The following is a 20,545-nucleotide window of genomic DNA, read 5'->3' on the forward strand; positions in this document are numbered from 1 at the left end:
GAACTGTCTCCAGCTGAATAGAAACTAACCCTCCCCCGAACGCCCCTGTCCCTGGCATGGCAACAGGTGTTTTGTTCGGTTTATTTCGGAGAGAGCATGTCATCTTTGTATTTCCACTGTCCCCCCTGTTGATCAGCTCTTCTTCCATTCCTCCTCTTTTTCTCTACACGTATTCTTCACTTTTCCGAGTTCCCCTTCCTTTCCGTCGACGTTTATCTTCTGGATTTTTCTGCTTATGCAAACAGTCCTAGATTGATCAGAGTCCGGCCTAATACAATTACTATTGTTCTATTATTGGGTGGATTCCTATGTCTAAGGCAACAAAGTTTCAGGATTGGTTCACTGCGTTAGTGCTTTTGACAGAACAAGGGAGCAGACACATAATCTGAGATGAAACGCAATACTGTAGTTGGCACAAGATAAAACTGCTGGAAACAATCAGATAAAAAAGTTCAACTGTTTAACTATTATTAAACGGTCCCGAGGTGTTGTATGGAGACGTGAGTCTTCGAGAGAGGCGTGAAGGTCAGGGGACTGGAGGAGGCCCACGGAACTGACTGCCAAGTGGCCCACATTAAGGTTAACTGCATTTAAGTAGGGATCTCCGGGAAAAATTGTACCACTCGCACCCAACTGTCAGGAAAAAAGGCAGTATATGTTCTTTAAGGACTTGTTTCATGACCCATGCTTCATGACCCATGCTTCATGGCAGTTTTATATGCTGCAGGTACAGAACTTGCACAATATTCTGAGTATTTGCACACCAGCTGCCCCGCACTGGCACGTGGGGAAACATCTCTTTCCACAGTTTCAGTATAGGTTTCCATGTGAGGAAACGGCTTTCGACCCTTCTCAAAAATTACCGTGTTTTTATTTAGACGAGTTAGCTTCATTTCGGTTTGGATCTCAAATCACCATAGTCAGGGCATTCCACAAGGACTTACTTCGAAATAGTCGAGGTATTTTGTCAGCAATGGATTTGAATGGTTCATCCAAAATTAACCTGCACACTTTTCTTATGGAAATGCCTTTTCTATGGTGCCAACTGTGATCTTGAAAGTTCTTCAGGGCTTAAACTCACTAACAAGATGCTGCTGTTAAGATATTCATGAGCACACATTGATGTGTGAGGTGCCAAAGTACCAGAATACTTCAGTGATGTGAAATAATCAGAACACATACTACTGCGAAAAAAATACTTTTAATTTTCTCATATAAGTAAAAAATTAACCCATAGGGTTTGATTTTAAAAAAAAAAAAAAAAGTGATAGCTACAAAATAAAAAAGTAAACAATTTTATTCATTCACCTACATGTTTGCAAAATGACAAAACACATTTTTAGTAAGGGCTGTCAAGATGTTCCAAAAACCTAAGAGATGGTAATTGCCTTTGATGCACACCAGCATAACAAAAACATTTGTACCCCCAACATATTATTCACAATCCTTCAGAATTACTGTTACAAGCAGGAAAACTATAAATGAATTTCCCCACATAATATTTGGAGAAATATGCATCAGGAAGAGGATCAGATCACACCACTATGTATGAAAACCTAAAAGTACAGCAAAGGTGTAACTTCTGTAGGGTAAATCCTAAAAATAAATGTACAGGAATATTCACAAGCGGAAAATGTCAAACTTTTACAAACATTATTGGTTGCTTATCACCTAATGTGCTTCTTTTCAAAAAAAATCTCAAGAAATACAGCATTTTTATGGAATGGTTCTGATTGTTTGAATACACAGAGGCAAGTCCAAGAAAGCAGTCTATTGGTAAATATTGTAAGGGGCACGATCTACGTGTTGATGCTTTGGAGAAGATACCCGAGAGGCCAAATACTGCTAATGAGTTCAAAAATTCTCAGACCTCAGTCAAGAGAAAAATAGCTTATGATATGCTGAAGACGCCCTGAACGGTGAGTGTTCTCATTAGCACCTTAAGGACCACAGAATGAACAGCAGCCCACCACAATATCTAGGGTCCGCTCTCCAGAATACACCCTGCATTACATCAGTACTTCAAAGGAATCTACAGTTTATTTCGCTGTGCGATGGGAAGGTGCTTCATAAAGGGAGCCTGAGGCCGCACACTCTGTGCTAACATCTTTGGATTCTTCGTCCGGTAGGGTTTCGGTCCTTACGCCTGGGCACCCCAAACTCCACCCAGGTTTCCCTACAACTCTCGTGTCGTCAGGTTAGTAGTCCCACTCTCAGCTCTTAACCGAGACAGCCTCAGGCATGGTGGGCTACGGCCAAGGTCCAAAGAAACCGGAGCCATTCAGACATTCAGCAGACCCGCAGTACGTGAGCGTTACCACTGGGCTCTGGGTCGATCTGAGAAAAGGAAGGAAAGAGGAAAAACTAGATTGGCTTCACGCGCAAGACTGTTTCACAAAACTTGGCTTTCGGGACTGCCTTTTCCTGCAGTGCTGTTCAGCTATTTAGGTAACAGTTGAGTAGGAACCAGCTCGTTTCTCATATTTGTTTTCTATTATTTTGATTAGCAGCTGTGCATAATGACTCATTTACAGTCTATTTATTACGGTCCATTACCGAAAGTGTGTTATGTTGCACTTGCACGTACCTCAGAGTAAGCTGGTGGAGGTGGGAACTGGAAACCTGGAGTGTGCATGAAGATGGGGCTGTCGCTGCCGTCATAGTCGTCCAGCAGGGGAGCGAGGGGACTATCCAGCCTGCAGTCTTGAGCAATGTCACTGTAGCTGGGTGGGGCGGAGGGAATGCCCAGCGACACCCAGCTGTTGGATGTTTCGCTGCCTTCCTGGCTGCTCACACTGTTGGTGCGACTGCCAAACCCGTTGTACGGGATAGTTCCAATGACAAGCGGCAGCTCCAGGATTAGCTTGTCACTGCCAGGGATGTGGACGTAGATCTGGGGAATACAGAGAAAGCAACAATGTCAGCGACAAAACACCTTTGCCTGGGTGTCTATATTGATGCTTAAACATAAGACATTAAATACAGACTGAAACGCCTCAGATTTGAGTGCAACTACTTCAGAGTTTGGTAAACCTTCTCACCATGAGAGCATATTCCACTCGGATGATGTTGCAGCCCAGGATGGAGGGCTTGATTTTCGGTACACGGATGCTCTTTCCCTGCCAGACATCACACATGCCAGAGATAACGTGGTTTCCTCTAACGCAGGACAGCTTCTGCCGAAAGACCTTGGTGCGGCCGTTCGCCTGATAGATGTGCTTGGCAATAATGGCAGCCTTAGGCACCACGATGCGGGAGCAAGAGTTTTCAAACTTGGCACTGATGCAGATGTCCTCGCCCTCACAGAAACCTTTACGGTTTATCTTGGCATTCAGGGACACCTGACCATCAGGAATGAACATACAGGTCACCTTCTTCTCCATCATCCCACCTGCTGGAGACTAAAACAGAATGAAGGAGTCAGTCTTCGCCTTGCGTGTAATCCTTCGAAAACATTCTGACAGCTGTGATAACTGATGAACAAATAACTTTGCCCAGTTAAAATGCAGCTTAAAACATTTACCAGTAAAGAATCAGACAGGGGTATGCGGGGGGGAAATCCAGCACTTTAATAATTTGCCAATATTTGGCCATGGCACTATCAAAAGCAGCTGGGGGTGAAAAGTGTAGGTTTTCAGAAACATCTCACCAGCAAGTCAGGTGTATTAATGTCCAGGGGCTCTTCAACCTCAAATTCTTTCCTGCACTCCAGTGAAGGCTGTGAGGGTCTCTCCATGAAGGCTTTCACATAATATCGGATGTAGCCAAACTTCCCCTTGTAGGAGGACACCAGTTGCCTGTAAAAACGAGACAGAAACGGCCATGCACTTAGATATAAGGTAAAGACAGTGAACGTCCCATCTGCACGGGGACTTTCATGCATGATAATCATGATGATTTGTTCATCTTCCAGTGAAACTCACCCATGCTGGGGAAGCTCAAATCCGAATGTGTACTCGTATCTGTTGCCGGGTCTCAAAGTGACGGATCCATCCGTATCTGCCAGCAAAGAGGGAGAGATGTTTATTTTCACTTCCATCTGCGTTCATCTCCATGCCATGGGCACCCCAGTTAAGCCACGCTTCTCCGAGAGTTAGGCCGAAGGCGCTCTGCAGCCATGTGCTGCCAGATACAGTGCGCCGCGCGCTCTGCACGCGCAGTCTCAGCACGTCCACACGCGGACGGAGACGGTCACCATGGACACCACTACGCCCTCCGTCACGGCGCCGGATGGGATCAGATGCGCAACATGGCAGCGATTAAGACCGATCATGCCACTGATCATTAAAATTGATCCGCCAGCAGCAGTCTAACACTCAGTGCTCCCGTTAGTGTTTTTTTTCTCTCTCTCCCCCCCCTCTCCACACAGGCTGCTTGTTCCCCCGTGGACTCACCCGTCGGCTGCTCGTCCAGGTGAAGCGTCTCCTCGTACTTGAGGTAGGCGACCTCCTCGCGGCAGCGCTGCTTCCCTTTGCTGTACTCGACCCGCGCGCATCCCAGTCCGAACACCTTCACGGCGGAGACGCGCGTCACCTCGGACACCTCCAGCACGACCCTGCCCGCAACTTTGTCCCCGCTCGAGTAGAATGCCTTGCTGGGATCGGTGAAGACGATCTCGAAGGTCTTCGGTTTTTTTGCCAGAACAACCATGGCTGCCTTTCAAACGTTGGAAAGTAAAGTGGAAATTCTAGACTTGTTTCTCTCCGCAAACTAAAGCTGAGAAATGGGACTAAGCGACTCTACTGACTCAGTAACTGAGTGAATTCCGATGACCCTCGGGAGAGCTTTTGCTGTGATATACTCGCTCCCTCCCTGTTCAGAGCGTTTGATTCACTTTATGCATTTATCTGCTTGGCTGCTTTTACAAGCTGTAAACACTTCAGCGAGAGAACCGTTTTTATACGGCGCGTCCCAGCCAGGGATTCACCGAGCCCGACCACAGTTTTCTGCTGTGCATGTGCACGCGGAGTGCAGCGCGTGGCACGCCGCATGTTCAGCGCCGCCATTGGTCCGAAAGGCTTGTTTGTGTCGTTCTCGACCAATCGCCGGACCGCGGGAGCGCGTGGACACCTCATGGCTCGAAACGAGGCACCCACATGCTCGACTCACAATCGGGACTGGGCTGCCTGGAGGTGTGGTGTGAGGGGCGTGGCGGGAAAACAACAAAATTTGCATAGCTGACGCTGCGGCCGCGAGAAAAACATACCGTCCCATCTATTAGCAAACGAAAATTCTTCCGCGCTTTTTCACGAGGCTACAAGTTCGTTCGGGAAGTTACGAAACGAATGGTTGTTTTTAAGCCTCCCTGAACACAGACGATGATTCAGTGTGTTAGGCAATATTTGTCCCACTCTGGCCTAGTTATAACGTTTAATTCCCTGCCTCGAAATCCTTTTTGTAAATGATGTTTGCGTGCGAGCGGACGCTACCCATCCAATATCCTAGTGTAATTCTTACAGTGAAATCGCTTCTAATGGTCCACTGTGAGCTTCGTGTCCCCATCTGGCGAATCCTTTTCACACGTAGATTCAATAATCGCAGTTGTTTTCGCGACTAGAAGCTCGTGTGTTGCGATTAGTTTGAGTCTGAAACGTTACGTTTTGCACGACTAGTGATAGAGTGATGGAAATCAATGACTTCTTGTGATGGAATAACATTTTCCAAGACAAAATGAAAAAGAATAATAGTAATCCTGTGAACTCAATTGAGAAGCTAAAGATTACAATTAATAATTTCCTTTTGTGGGAAAATTCTCATCCAATACTCGCACGATCAGTACTGGCGCCCCCCAGGGATGTGTGCTCTCCCCACTGCTCTTCTCCCTGTACACCAACGACTGCACCGCTAAAGACCCCTCTGTCAAACTCCTGAAGTTTGCAGACGACACCACACTCATTGCCCTCATCCGGGATGGCGACGAGTCTGCTTACAGACAGGAGGTCCAAGAGCTGGCTTGCTGGTGCAGTCATAACAACCCGGAGCTGAACACTCTCAAAACAGTTGAGATGATTGTGGACCTTAGGAGAAACACCTCAGCATAATCCCCACTCACCATCATGAACAGCACTGTGGCAACAGTGGAGTCATTCAGGTTCCTGGGCACCACCATCTCACAGGACCTGAAGTGGGAGCCCCACATAGACTCCATCGTGAAGAAGGCCCAGCAGAGGTTGTACTTCCTTCGCCAGCTGAGGAAATTCAACCTGCCACAGGAGCTACTGATGCAATTCTACTCCGCAGTCATCCAGTCTGTCCTCTGCACCTCTATAACTGTCTGGTTCGGCTCAGCTACGAAGTCAGACATCAGAAGACTGCAGCGGATAGTTCGGACTGCTGGAAGAATCATCGACACATCCCCCCCAGCTCTCAGAGAACTGCACTCGTCCAGAGTCAGTAAAAGGACTAGCAAAATCATTCTAGACCCCTCACATCCAGGCCACTTCCTCTTCGAACCCTTGCCATCTGGCTGGCGCTACAGAGCACTGAGCACCAGGACAGCCAGGCATAAGAAAAGTTTCTTTCCTCAGGCCATCTACCTCATGAACACCTAAATCTCTCCCCTAGAGAGTAAACCAGTGCAATACACAATGCTATTTATATTTATATTTAAAACTATTTATCGCATCATATCTCTTACTCACACTCCTTGCATTTGTATCTAGTGACTATTTTTGTATATTGGGTACTTTACATTTTTCTATATTTTTTTATTCCTTATTCACATACTCTGTCTTCTCATCTGTCTTGTCACTGTCATTCTGTCTGTGCTGTGGAACTTCCTGTCACCAAGACAAATTCCTTGTATGTGCGAACATACTTGGCAATAAAGCTCGTTCTGATTCTGATTCTGATTATTTCATTAAATACTGGCGAGTAATTCAAAATATCGTACTCAATGACTCAATTTAAAAAGGTAAACCGTGTCTCATCATCATGAAGTCTTGTTCAATATGTTCTTTTTAATTCTAAAAAAATTAACGACTCCATTAAACTATTGGACTAAATGACCGCAAAAGACACCGCTTTAGAAAACAATGGTATAACGACGTCTGGGGGGCGCGGTAGTGCAGTGGGTTGGACCGGGTCCTGCTCTCCAGTGGGTCTGGGGTTCGAGTCCCACTTGGGGTGCCTTGTGACGGACTGGTGCTCCATCCTGGGTGTGTCCCCTCCCCCTCCGGCCTTACGCCCTGTGTTACCGGGTAGGCTCCGGTTCCCCGTGACCCCGAATGGGACAAGCGGTTCCGAGAATGTGCGTGTGTGGTATAACGACTTTTAGTAAAGCGTAATGTGAATGACCAATAAATTTAACTGGTAACTGGATTACTGGCCTTTTTCATCTTCTTCTTTCATCTTTGCCGACACTAAGGGAGTCGTGTGTGCGCCCTCTAGCGTGTGAATGTGGTATAGTCCAGTCCAAGTAGACGGCCACACGTGGCGGTGACCTGCCCCAGGCGACCACATTGACATACTCTTACGGTTAGACTGACACCTGCTGGTCGGTTACCCAGTACCGCATCTGTTAAAATGTTTCCCCGCCATCAGAACATTTTGCACAAGCGCTTCATCGATCTGGTACGCGTCCCATTTATTAACACACAGCAGCAGGCGCAAATTATATAAAATAAACACGCATATTTAAACACACAAACACTGTGTATGAAATATGCACAAAAGCAATCTGCTTGCCTGAATATTCATCTTTATTCCATCATTAAGATTTTTATATTTGCGCACATAAAACAGTAGTGACAAATAAAAGATCCCTTAAATATTCCCACTAATAACGAATATGAGTTCATATAACTATGATTCAATTCAATATGTCTTTGTATTGCACCCTTTCCAACAGGTTCCTTCAGACTTCAAACTAAAGAAAAATGCGAAAAAGAGAGACATGCAACAAGTTGAATAAAAAGGGCAATGTTTAAAAACAGGGCTGGCACAGTGTCAATAGGGAATGGTGGAAATGGGAGGGGGGGGTGAAGGCAAGTGTCTGCTCACACAGAGGAGAAGAGTTCATATGTTGCATGCAGTTTTTGGAGTGGTCAGGTGCTTCTCGGGACACATCTGCCTGTTCAGTAGGTGGTCTTCAGTAGGTAAGGCAGTACGAACGAAGAAGGCTTGCAACCCTCGACCCAGGGACTCTCACCCCAGTGCTGGCAGCACAGAAGATGGTCTCTGAATCGAAATCTGGCTGTATCGTTTTTTGACTCTAACTACAGCCATATATTACTTACACATGCAGAAACATATTGCATAAAACATTGTAATTTTCTAGACGGTTTTCTCTTGAATGAGTGTGGCAGAAAACCAAATATATTATTCATTTTTTAACACACCTCACATTGGTATGTAGAGCAAACATAACTGCCAGTAATGGAACATCCACAAAACGAGTTATGCCAGCCGACTAACACTGTACATACTGTATTTACATGATCCAAAACCACTTTGTGCCACATTGTTTAATACTGCACTTTAACTCCAGGTCAAGTGTCATCATTTCTGTAGAACATATGAAATATTGTTAACCACAAAATATTCAGATAATCCGCGCCATAGCAGAATAGTGAAAATCATACAGAAACAAACCGAGAGCACAAAAAACTGGGAGAACAATGAATTTGCCACTTGCTTGTTTCTGTCCTTGTAGAGAGAAACTTAATGCATGACATTGTGGTATCACCAGCACCACCAAAAAGTGGTGGAATCTCTGACTGGAAGAAGCTACAGAAGGCAGAACCTTTTACAAAAACTGAAGTCTGTTGATTATGCACAGAGCATAGACAGGGCCTCAACCATTTGCCCCGTGAAAATCACCACAGTGAAAATCACGGTAAGGCGGGGGCGGTGCTCAGCTGTCCTCGCAAGCAGCAGGTGCACTTTCTCCGGTTCGGAAATCATAGCGCGGGCGTCCTCCAGGGCTGCAACGGCAGCGGTGCTCGAGTTGGAGTCCCCGCTGGCCAGGACATCCAGCACACAGGCTTGGAAGTAAATGTCCTTGGTGGGGAGGACGCCAGAGCAGTGGGTGTGAGCGAAGCCGGAGGGATCTGCCGGGGGACCAGCCAGTCGCTGCGAGGAGGGGCAGCCCCACATGCACAGCTGTAGGTCTTTCTCCGCGGTGAAGGAGTCCACTATAGCCCGAGGGGAGCGCACCGACAGGCCCAGTGAGCGTCCCGTCTGTCTAACCACCAGGGTGGTCCCAATGTGCGCGGCCCAGATCTCCGCGTGGCGCCCGGGAGCCTGGCTGCGCACCTGTAGGCTGTGGTGGCCACGCCGCTCGCCGTCGCTCACGGAGCCGTCCACGAAGGCACCCGGTACATTGTCCAGCTCTGCCTGGTAGATCTGCTGCTCGATGCACTCGCGCCAATTCTTGAAGATGACGGTGACCTGAAAGTGACAGAGGGATTGGAGCTCGGGACAAGAAATGGAGCCGCATTTTCCTCCAATTTAGACACAGAGGCAGTCTCAGTCTGAAAGATGCACATTTTAATTTCCATTAATCTAACTAAATAAGACTTTAACAAAACAAATTACACACACACACACATTTTCAGAACCGCTTGTCCCATACGGGGTCACGGGGAACCGGAGCCTACCCGGTAACACAGAGCGTAAGGCCAGAGGGGGAGGGGACACACCCAGGACGGGACGCCAGTCCGTCGCAAGGCACCCCAAGCGGGACTCGAACCCCAGACCCACGGGAGAGCAGGACTGCGGTCCAACCCACCGCGCCACCGCACCCCATTCAAAACAAATTAATTAGATTCAAAAATTAATTAATTGATCGATCGATCGATCAATTAAACTTCTGCAAATGCAGAAGGAGGCATGAGACCCACTGAGATGGCACTTATAGCTACACTGGTACCTCTGATTAGGAACGTTTGAGTTACGAATTTTCAAAGACGGAAACAATTCCAGGTTTGTTTATTCATTTTTAATTGCTTTTCCTTTACCATCTGTTCCGCCTTCATAAATCTCTGTGTGGCAACATTTGTTGGTAGTAAACTACACTCAGAACAGAAACAACAATGAGCACAATTTAGTGTAGGAGGAGCTATATTATAATATAGCTCAAAGTTAATAAAAATGTTAAAGCGAAATGCTGCAGCTCTTACAAAGATTTTTATTTACTACATCTACATTCAACATTTTGACATAGCCTTATCCATTAACAGATCAAGGAAAATCTCTTTTATTAACTTTTAATGTGTAGATAAAGAAATATAGTTACCCAAAGCTGGCGAACACTGGACATGCTTATGTGAGGTCAACAGCATCAAATGGGTGGTTATAGAGATAATGTATTTTTATTTTCAGTAAGTTTAAACTAATTTTAATTCCAATGTAGTTTTGTAGATAATAAAAAGTAATAAAATCAAAGTATTACACTGCGAAGAAGTGGCATCACATCGGAAGGGTGTATGCAGTATAGACTGCAGACACTGCATTACACGAGCAGTTATTAGAATAATGGATGGATGGAGGTGGTACAGAGTATTTTTCATTCAGCATAACTTTGTCTACAGTTTTTACCCATTAAAAAGCAGGCGGACATGTGTCACTCAGACTTTCACTGCAACGTGCTAAAAAGAAAATTTCAAGTTATGAACAAATCGAGCTACAGACTTCTGATTACCATTGTGTTTGTAGGTTCAAGACCCACTGTATGAAACTGCAAAATCTCTGCATTCACCATTGGCACTGGAGTCATCACTGGCAAAAATTAAACATATGCACACGCCACCTCTTGATATGACTTTTTCACAAGCTCTGAACGACAGCATTTTCCCAGTGCACTAAATTACGTACAGAACAATCACTGCAATGGGGCCCTGTGCTCCGACTGGAGCGAAGAGGATTAAAGACGAATCACAGCAATACAATACAAGCAAAGACATGTCAACATGAGTGGTTTCAAATGATACATTTCATTTCAGCAGCTAAAACTAAGCAAAATCCAAAGCAGCATCACCCACCTTGCTGAGTACCGTGGTGCGTTCCCGGCCTGCCACGGCCGTGCTGGTGGCCTGTACGTACAGGTACTCGTTATCGATCAGCGGCCACGCACCCTCCACTACACAGGTCTGAAACTCATTGTTGAAGGTGCGTATGTGGGGGTCCCCAAAAACCCCACAATGTAAGTACTCGGGGAGGCGGCCTTCACGTTGCTGAAAGGCCCTCTCGTAGAAACAAGCGTCGCCAGAGAGCGGGGTCTGCGATGGGGGGCGGTGCTGGGCGGTGGGACCCGTCTTGGGGCAGTCGTACTGCATCAGGAGGTCCTCGATCCCCTGCACGGCCGAGTGGTAGGCAAGGTCACCACGACAGGCCCTGGCTGTCCGCCGGGTGCACAGGGCGTAGGAGCGCAGGGCGCTGCAGTAGCCCTCGTTGCCACCCTCGTGGCTCCTGCTGGTCGCGCTCACAAACTCCGAGTTACACCTGAGGATTCGGCACTGGGTCCCTCCTAGGAAGCGGAGGGATGAGCTTTTTCAGACGCAGTTGCCTAATTCGCCGCTATCCATCTTACAAAGAGAGCTGACCGACTATGTCCTATTCGGTGTTTTATTTTGCAAAGGTCGGCTCGCGTTTGCGTCGTGGATCTTTAACCCTAACACGCCGTGCGACGAAGGCTTACCTTTTGAGCAGCGCAGCTGGATGAGCAGCAGCAGCACAGCAACAGTGTGCTTCCATGAGCGCTGTGAATCCCTGCTGTAATCAGCTGCTTTCCCCATTCCCTTCCATGCACATCCAGCCCGCCGGGGCACCAGCGCTCACAGGGCACAGGCTGCGGAGCAAATATGTCCCTTTAGACCAGCTATGCAGAGGAGGGCGCTACGCACAAGCAGCTGGGAAGAAGCAAAGCCATGCAGGACCCAGGGCGCCATGCACTGCTCAGCCCTTTCCACCCTGTCCTGCAGCTCTAGTGCATGCTGTGTCACATCACTTGACAGATATGTGTAAAAGAGCACAGGATGAACAAAATGAGTAATAATTTCCCCGATATACATGAAAACAGATGCTAGAGGTGCTAGATCTGTAACACAAATCACATTACAAATGGTGCAGGACCGTATTAGATCAACTCGCTACCGCAGTGTTTATAGTTCATGTATGCTGTTCTCTGTATCTGTGATAGGAGTTTGTGGACATAAGATTTTTTTTCAGCTAAATTCACACACACACTGAAACCACTGATCCCGGGTGGGCTCGCGGCCAACTGGAGCCTAACCCGGTAACATGGGGTGCGAGGCTGGAGGGGAAGGGGACACACCTGGGAAGGAGACACCAGCCCATCGCAAGGCACCCCAAGCAGGACTCGAACCCCAGACCCACCAGAAAGCAGGCACAGGCCAAACCCACTGCACCACCACCACACCCCCTCAACTAAATCTGCTTTCACTTAAATGTAACAGAGTTAAAAATGTTAAAACTCTCAGTCATTTTTATATTTTTAGTCTTTTTTTTTTGTATTTATATTTGAGATGTACAGAACATACATAGAAATTAAACTGAGTTACTCCAGCAATCATGAAGTACACTTAATTTTAATGTTGTTTCAAGTTAAAAAAGATAATAGAAGTACTGAGACAGCTCGGTGTTCTGTCCATGAGGTACCCTGGATAGGCTCTGGAACACAGTGACCCCACACAGGATAAACAACTGATGAAAATGGAATAAATGAAAGTCTTACAGCAAATCTTTTATTCATTAATTCATTACAGCTTTCAGACTTCTGGTCCCGAAAAACAGAAAAACAAAACAGAAACACTGCAGATAAGTCTGTCCACTTTAAAAGCACATTGAAAAGGCCATATACATGTCCCCAGATGTATCAAAATTTCTATGTACGTCTGGAATATCGGATCGATCTGGAAACTCTGGCGAAAACTCTCCACATCTGTTCACAGCAAGGAAGCAAGAACCTTGCAAACATAACGGAGGGAACTAAATTTTGAAGTTTGGACTCTCTCCCTGTTTGCCGAAACACAAAATGCAAACAAAAGCTGAGAGTGCGGCTACAACTCATATCTACTTTTCCACATTTCCCTTACTGTTTCGGGCACAACCGCATTACAAGTACAGATATCTCACAGTCAGGGTAAGCTGTGGACGGATTTCATGCGCCTGTAAAATAAACAAAATCCACATAAATACAAGCCTCACACACACCGACTGAAACCGCTTGTCCCAAGCAGGGTCATGGTGAGCCGGAGCCTAACCCCGGACCCCGGGGCGTAGGGCTGGAGGGGACATATCCAGGACAGGCCACCAGTCCACCAAAGGGTACCCCAAGTGGGACTTGAGCCCCAGACCCAGTGGAGAGCAGGACCTGGGCAAACCCACCCCCTTTGAACCTCTCTTGTTATATTCTAATGATTAACCACAATTTTACTGGACTGCTGTGTGCCGTGAACCGTTCCTCATTACTGATGCTCCATGATGCCCTCATGTTGATGAACCGAGAATGAAAAGCCTGTAGTGAAACAACGCTATTTTGTGGGCGTCCTTTTGTCTGAAAAATGTTTACGTAAAACCTTTATTCCTCTTTACGAGATCTGAGCCCAGCGCTAGCAGGCACTAGGTGCTGGAGTTTCAGGGCAGAAATAGTGGGTTCTAAATATACTCTTCGTGCCAAGCGGTCCGAAGCCCCACCCCACCATGTGTTCTGCTCTGAAATAGTTGCTTCGGATGAGGACGGGGTTAGACAAGACAACACAGCAGACAAAGCAGAGCAGTGTGACACACACATTCCCTCAGCGTGTCCATAAAAGCTCGTTTTAATTACCGCAGTGTTCGCAGTGATGTGCTACATCTCCCAAAACAACTGTTCCCTCTTTGTTCCTGTGTACGCATTTGTTTTGCCCCCTGTTGTGGCACAGTTGGCACTTCGGGAGCGTTCGTGAGGTCCGTGAGGTCCGGAGCGCAAAGGATTCCAGGCGAACGGTGCTTTTCACTGCAAGTGCAAGTTTCCCAACTTCAGCATCCCTTCATAAATTAATTTATGTCCTCAATATTGACTTGGAAGCGCATAATATACTGAAGCATCCACCCAAAACAGCTTAAAAATACATACACGTGGTTGCCTAACTAAATTCTTTAAAATCCCCTTATCCACCCCGAAGGCTACCTCGGTTTCACAGCCAATGACTCCCTGCTCTCTGCCGCCAAGCATTTGAGAGACACACACTTGCCACCCATACATGAGTAAAACTATGTGATGGTATGTAACACAAACACACGTGTGAAGCAAAGATCACTTTACAGTCTGCCTCGCAGGTCCAGTCTTGTCTACATGTGAGCCCTTGCTTACAGAAGCAGCGCTGGCTTCGTTGATTTAATCACTCTGCCATACTGTCCACAAGCACAACAGAATCCCGAAAAGTAAATCACAAAGCCTACAGGGGATCTGTCTTTATAATGTTTCCAATGCAGCGCTCTGCCATATCAATAATACTGGGACACATCCAAACCGATCTGTACGACAAGATCAGATCTGTATGACAGATGTACACATTGAGCGTCCTTTCCAGTGTGTCCAAGTGGGAAATTATTTTTCCATCGCTCCTATTTTAAAGAAACGAGGGAAACGATATTCCGTTTCCATTCAAAGTGGCACTAAAGCTCAATGAGGCTGTCAGACATCACTTAAATTCATATTATTAAATGGACTGCTTTTCTTCTGTGCCAGCATCACCACACAAGTGCTTAGTGAAGTTCCGACTGCTTCTGCATAAAATCAGATTGTTTTCAGTGAAGTGGCAATCACAGGAAGCATACAGAATAACTTTATACCACATAAATGTGTAAAGAAATTAGTTTTATTAACAGGGTTACTGACAAACAGTCGCCTTGGTGGCGTCACATAAGGCATCTATCAGAAAGATATGGTTACAGGTGCTCACAGTACTGTACTGCGGTCTGAAAACTGTCAAGTGTGTCGCATTTAATTTTAAAAAGGTTTGGATGCTCGACAAGGAACTGAAGTGCGGCACAGAGACCGGTCCCGGAGACACTGGCATTTCACTCTTCTGCGGACGTCAGTCCCGGAGATGCCAAAGTCCACTCTGCGTCCTCATGGGAACAATAAAAGTGCAGACCCAGGAATGAAGCGTTCCTATCAAGGCAGCGGTACATCTATATGTCTCAACCAAGTCCCTGAATTTCGAAGCGCGCAGCTCACAGCTGACCAGAGTGAAGGCGGCCGACAGAACCCGGGTCACGTGATCCGTATAACGGACTGCCGATCGGCCGCAGTCACACGTTTTGTGAAGCGAACAGATCGATCGAGTAATAACGAAGTCGCTGCAAACGGTGCGCTTACCTCGGTAAAGAAGCAGGTACTTTACCCAGCCTTTGCCAAAGCGTCGGAGCGCAAGTGACTCGATATTTCGTGGAGCTCAGTGCGCTAACTGAACCTGTCGCGCCGAGTGGCGGCTCTGCTCTTAACACAGGTGTCAGTCAGACCCCCCCACCCACGCACCCACCGACACACACACACACACACACACACTCCCGCGCGTCCTTCCCCGCCCCCCCACGCGCTCATGAATGAGTGAGATTTCTGACAGAGACCCTCCACGAGGAGGGCTGTAAGTCACCCGCTGCGAACACCTGCTGCTCGCGCAACAACTGTTCAAACGAGCACGCGCTCGTCCGACGACGGGAGCTATTTTAAACCTCCGGCGCGAGGAAGGGAACTCGCTCTATTTGGACCCTCCTGTTGCTACTGCATATTCTTATTTATATTCTACGCGCGCAGCTGCCAAGTGACGACGCTGATGATGTTTAACTTTGCCCGAAGAATTAAGAATATGCGTGTTTCCGAGCACGCGAATATCCTCGATTACTGGAGGTTCTGCTGCTTCTGGAAACTAAATTACCAGAAGCTTCTTGGCATCTTGCAAATGCTGTTTTGTGTTCGCCGTGTACTCCAAATTCATAAGGGAATAAGTAAGTTTTGCGCGAATCATGCATTCGGCGCGCGAGCCAAATGAAGACGCGCCTGCGCGTCAACGTCCCCCTCCCCGTCCCGTCCCGCCCCGCCCCCCAGGTCCACGTGCTAATTGGCGGCGGGGACGCGCCAGTGTGGTGACAGTTTCGTCTGTTTGCGGCTGAAAATTCCAGGGAAGCGTTTTTGTTCTTGTTGAAATTTGTACGCTTTGTAGCTGTGTTTCTTACAGCAAGTAGGGCGTTTGCCTACCGCGAAAGGCCGGGCTGTCGTTTTTACATCTTGTGCCTTTTCGGCATGTTACACTATTTCAGTAATAATAATAATATGCTGAGTTGTACGTCGCTCTCAAAAGCGTCTGCTAAGTGAATAGGTCCACGTAAATGTACATAATGAAGATTCTTATTTGAATGCGGCAGACTCAGCGCAAAGCTAACACCCCCCCCAAAAGAAAAAAAAAAAAAAAAAAAAAAGGTTTCCTGGCGATGTTTACCACAGGACGAACGCAGGATCCAAAACTGACCAAACCGTTTGTGACGGACAGTTTACATTACAAGAGCGATTCTCTGGAAATCTTGCCTTTCAGCCGACGCACTTCCAAACTATTTAAATCACGAAAAAGTAATAATGATTATTACAGATACGGAATTGGGCGAATTATGTAAAGATTTATTTCAAGCGTCTTCAACTTGGAGCATACAGTATTATAAACCGGCTCTTTCACAATAAGAAACGCGCCCGTCAGTTACTAGCCTGACGTGTGGCGTAGTGTTTTTTTTTTTCACTTTTATACACAAGTGTACAGAAAATATATATATATATATGATTTGCACAGGACCAAGGCACACCGTTAGTGGGTGATATTCATTATTGTTAAGCGGGTAGCGGTGTACCGGAACCTATCCTGGAGGCCCAGGGCGCAAGGCCAGTCAGGGTAAACCCTGCGTGGGAAGCCAGGCCATAGCACTAGTGGTTAACAAGTTTCGTATAAATAAGTACCAGTGTAAAGTTTCAGATGCAACCGAAGTAATAGAGCATATGAGAAAACGACGACATTCTCTGAAGGGTGGAGTGATAATCTGTCTGATTCTGATTGTGTGCTGGAGCGTGAGGAGCACATTGGCGCCTTGAACTCTCAGAGTCTAGGGTTTGAACCCGCTGTACCTGTGTTCAAGGCGCTTCGACTCAGTATGAATATCCAGCTATATAAGTGGGGAAATCACTGTAAAGTCCATTATTAACTTAACATTGTAAGTCTATGTAGCTACTGGTGTGATGAACGTCGGTCCACATGGTGAAGGAAACAAACTGCTTAAGAATCACACATCTGCAACTATGTCTCCTTCTCCTAATGCAGACTGTATTTTCTATGAGATGTACGTCGCTTTGGATAAAAGCGTCTGCTACATAAATACATGTAAATGTAGGTCGTCATGGACAAAATATTCTGCTAAATGTCGAATAATGATTATGCGGTTGGTTGTGCGGTGCTACGTGGATGGGGACGGCAGCGGTCAGGTAACTGTAATACGCGGCAGAAACGGCAGAGGGACCTAAAGCAACGTCATAAAAAGCTCCATGTGTATTACGAAAAAAACCCGAAAGTGCAAAAAAAAAAAAAAAACAGGTGTCTTCCGTTCTACTTTACCGTCTAGTCTTATTTCTACAACATACAGTTGAAATCACGACAACAGGTCTCCGTACAGTTTACATCGGGTTTCCTTCCCCATGTTTCGCAACTAGCAAGACCTGCTGCAGCAGTGCGATCAGGATCCGCGAAAACGGCCCGCGATCTAAGCACGCGCTCGCCACATTACGTCATAAACGGAACGCGGCGACGCGCTATTGTTGTAATAACACATGAGATGGGGTTGTTGTGGTAAAAGATTGTTTTGCGTCACTTCGGCAAGTCAGTACGCGAGTTTGATGCGAGAGTCGAGGTGAGTTTACAGTCATGCATGCAGCATGGTGGTGGTCAGTATCACGGACATAGATCCCTTAAAAGTTGTCCCGTGTGTATGAGGAGAGATAAGGGCGGGAAATGCCGCGAGTCGCAGCTCTTTTGAAGAGGGGCACCGCGCACGCATCGCTGAGCATTACATTGTGGCCTTTGTTTATTGTGGCAGCGGAGGCGGAGCCCACCGCCGACCCAGCGCGAGCTATTCAGAGCGAGGGGGTCTATTGTGAGCGAGATTTGGGAAAAGCGAGGAACCCCGTGTCCTCGGAGCTGCATACAGCCCGGCTCGTCCCGCCGGGGAACCCGGAGCGTGCCAAGGCGAGATTAGAGGAGCGGGACGGACGCTGATCGATGACGGCCGACAGCTCGCGCTGCCCTCGCCACGCACGCGCTCCCGCCTTGCGAGCGTGTATGAAACGGGCGGCGCGCACCTGTGCGTATTTCTGCGGACCATATCGGAATGGAATTTAGTGTAAAGGTAAGTGTTAAATAATTGCGTGGAGTTGGAAAAGTCTCTTCCAGTAACGCACGAATTTACATTGATTATCTAAGTCAGTGTAGGAAAGAGACGGAATCCCGCGCGCGCCCTCGTGGAAAGTGACGCGTTTATTTATAAATACAAATAGTCAATATGCTGCAGCAAAGGACATCGCCGCGCTCCCCCTTGTCCCCGCTTTGCTAATTGTGGGAGAAGTTTTGACTTTTAAGTGGCATTATTCTCCTTTCCGAGTGGAGAGATTACTCGGGGTCGCTAGGAAACCGTCTCCGTAGAAACGGTGCGATGTGGCCGAGTTATTCATTAGCTCATGTTTGCTCGGAGTGGGAAGGACTACAAGGAGAACGAGTTGAGACGACAGCGACAGAAAACACACACACACACAAACGCAACTACCCGTCCGTGAGTCACACGCAAGAAAACGACACGCGCGTTCGTTCTCTGTTAACCTTTAGTCAGTTTGTTTAGGTTTTCCTCGATACGTCTTTATTTAAATGAATCGGGATAGTGTTAGACCAACTGGTTGTCAGTTCAGGTATCAGTTATTCGCAACGCGGTGAAACAAGGTGTCCAGTGCTGACAAAAGTTCCGGTAATTACTATTGCGCAGCAGGTGGGTTAACGACTGTCAGATGCTGCTCGTGTTTCCACGGGGGGTTCTGCCGTTCGCATGTCCTAAGTTCAAGGGCCGAGTCAGTGACCACTGTGCTGCAATCTGCCTCTCCCAGTGCCGGAGACCTCTGACAGGGTCACTGTCCTGGGACACTGGGAAGGCAGGTCGGGAATCGGCTCATTTTGGGACCCCTCCGTGACCGTAGCCTCCCAGGGACAGGCAGGTGCGGGACGCAGTGCATTGTTGTACCATCTCCTTCCAATATTGCACTCGTCCCGGCCTCCCGGACCCTTGGGAAACCCCTCCGCCTCCGCAGGGGTGAAGAAGGGCAGCATCCTTTCCTGCATTTGTGGAGACCCCTGGAATACTTGACTGGAAAAGAAGTGTTCACAGCATCGAACTAAGCAAGCCTTTGCTAAAACGGTTTGGCTATATTCCAGGCAGAACATGTTATCGTTAGATCCACGATGACTTTTGGAGGCATATTATGAAGTATTCGTTAAGCATTACTTGAAGGCCATTGGAATGAGTTAAATATAAATGGGGAATAAAAACACATTTAAGAGGCAGATCATAGTACTAGAATCTGGACAGTATATTCTACAGACACTGTTAAACACCTCTGCTTTGTCACATGTGCGTCTGGGGAATATTACACATTTTTGCAGAGCGTAGAAGTGATATTTCTGGAGGAATCCATCACCATGGGAAGTCACAGCAGGAGTTATTTGCTTATCATAGAAACATTGGAATAATTGCTTTAGATTCAATGGAAACTTGGAAATGGTAATGTAAATAGTTGACATCAGTAAAATAATTCACTGTACTACAGTTTCTAATAAGGGGGTGTATTTTTGCAGGGGCTGTGTGCTGAGAAGCACTAAAGCAGGACATTTCAAATGTCTCACAGAGCAACAGGTATTTCATTGTATCCCGGTCCCATTGTGGACAAGCGCTGTCTGGCTAGCCCAGCAAACTCATCAATAATGGTGGCCCACTTCCGCAGCCTCCCACTGTCCCTGGCTGACCGCTGGCAGGTTGCCACAGTTGTGAGTCTATGCCAAGTCCACCAGAACTCTTCTTCACAGCCCTGACTCCATGAATGAGGTGGCCGAGCCCTTCGGAGCACTGTGGATCACAGCAATACACCTATAGTGCTAGGGCCTTAATCACAGAACCCTCCAGTAAAGAGAAATGTAAGTTTTACTCAAGCAGTTATTAGCATTCTTTTATAAGAAAGTATTTCTTTTTACCCAGTTGATAACTATCCTTTCCTATTAAGGATCTGTACAAAAATTGTCTGTTCAAAAATTGTTTTTGTATGTAAAAGTTTCAAGCGGGACTTCTCAATCCTAGCCCAGTTCAGCTTAGTGTGTGTGCTCTTTGTTTCAATTAGCCATTATTTACACTGTTAATGGATATGTATTTTTCAATAAAAGTGTTGCAGGACTGTTTCTGAAAGAATGATGTGTATTTCTTTCATGTCACATTTACACAGTCTAAGCAGCCAAGGACATTAGATAATTTC

At 46.8% G+C, this 20,545-nt stretch overlaps 2 protein-coding genes and 1 long non-coding RNA gene across 4 annotated transcripts; 1 reads left to right on the top strand and 2 right to left on the bottom strand.

The window, feature by feature from the left end:
* Nucleotides 1–1,277: 1,277 nt before the first annotated feature.
* Nucleotides 1,278–5,102, bottom strand: txnipb (thioredoxin interacting protein b). Its single transcript, XM_018764742.2, has 6 exons — nt 4,395–5,102; nt 3,924–3,999; nt 3,650–3,797; nt 3,042–3,401; nt 2,588–2,893; nt 1,278–2,337 (listed from the first exon to the last, which is right to left on the bottom strand). Exons 1-6 carry the CDS (start codon nt 4,648–4,650, stop codon nt 2,290–2,292), a joined length of 1,194 nt encoding a protein of 397 aa, XP_018620258.2. The 5' UTR covers nt 4,651–5,102; the 3' UTR covers nt 1,278–2,289.
* A 2,589-nt stretch (nt 5,103–7,691) lies between these two features.
* Nucleotides 7,692–15,507, bottom strand: hjv (hemojuvelin BMP co-receptor). Of its 2 annotated transcripts, none has more exons than XM_018764791.2 (4): nt 15,326–15,507; nt 11,639–11,788; nt 10,983–11,467; nt 7,692–9,390 (listed from the first exon to the last, which is right to left on the bottom strand). In XM_018764791.2, the coding sequence occupies exons 2-4, from the start codon at nt 11,733–11,735 to the stop codon at nt 8,770–8,772; spliced, it is 1,203 nt and encodes a 400-aa protein (XP_018620307.1). In that variant the 5' UTR covers nt 11,736–11,788; nt 15,326–15,507; the 3' UTR covers nt 7,692–8,769. The 2 variants fall into 2 exon arrangements, with proteins under 2 accessions (XP_018620307.1, XP_018620308.1); XM_018764792.2 differs by lacking the exon at nt 15,326–15,507 and adding an exon at nt 13,790–13,925.
* Nucleotides 15,508–17,798: 2,291 nt separating this feature from the next.
* LOC108941896 (uncharacterized) lies at nt 17,799–20,372 on the top strand. The gene is made up of 3 exons (XR_001966666.2): nt 17,799–17,892; nt 18,079–18,387; nt 19,878–20,372. It is a non-coding gene; the product is annotated as an uncharacterized LOC108941896 (long non-coding RNA).
* The last annotated feature ends 173 nt before the right edge of the window (nt 20,373–20,545 follow it).

This window comes from Scleropages formosus, chromosome 18, assembly GCF_900964775.1.
Source record: "Scleropages formosus chromosome 18, fSclFor1.1, whole genome shotgun sequence".
Lineage (NCBI taxonomy): Eukaryota > Metazoa > Chordata > Actinopteri > Osteoglossiformes > Osteoglossidae > Scleropages > Scleropages formosus.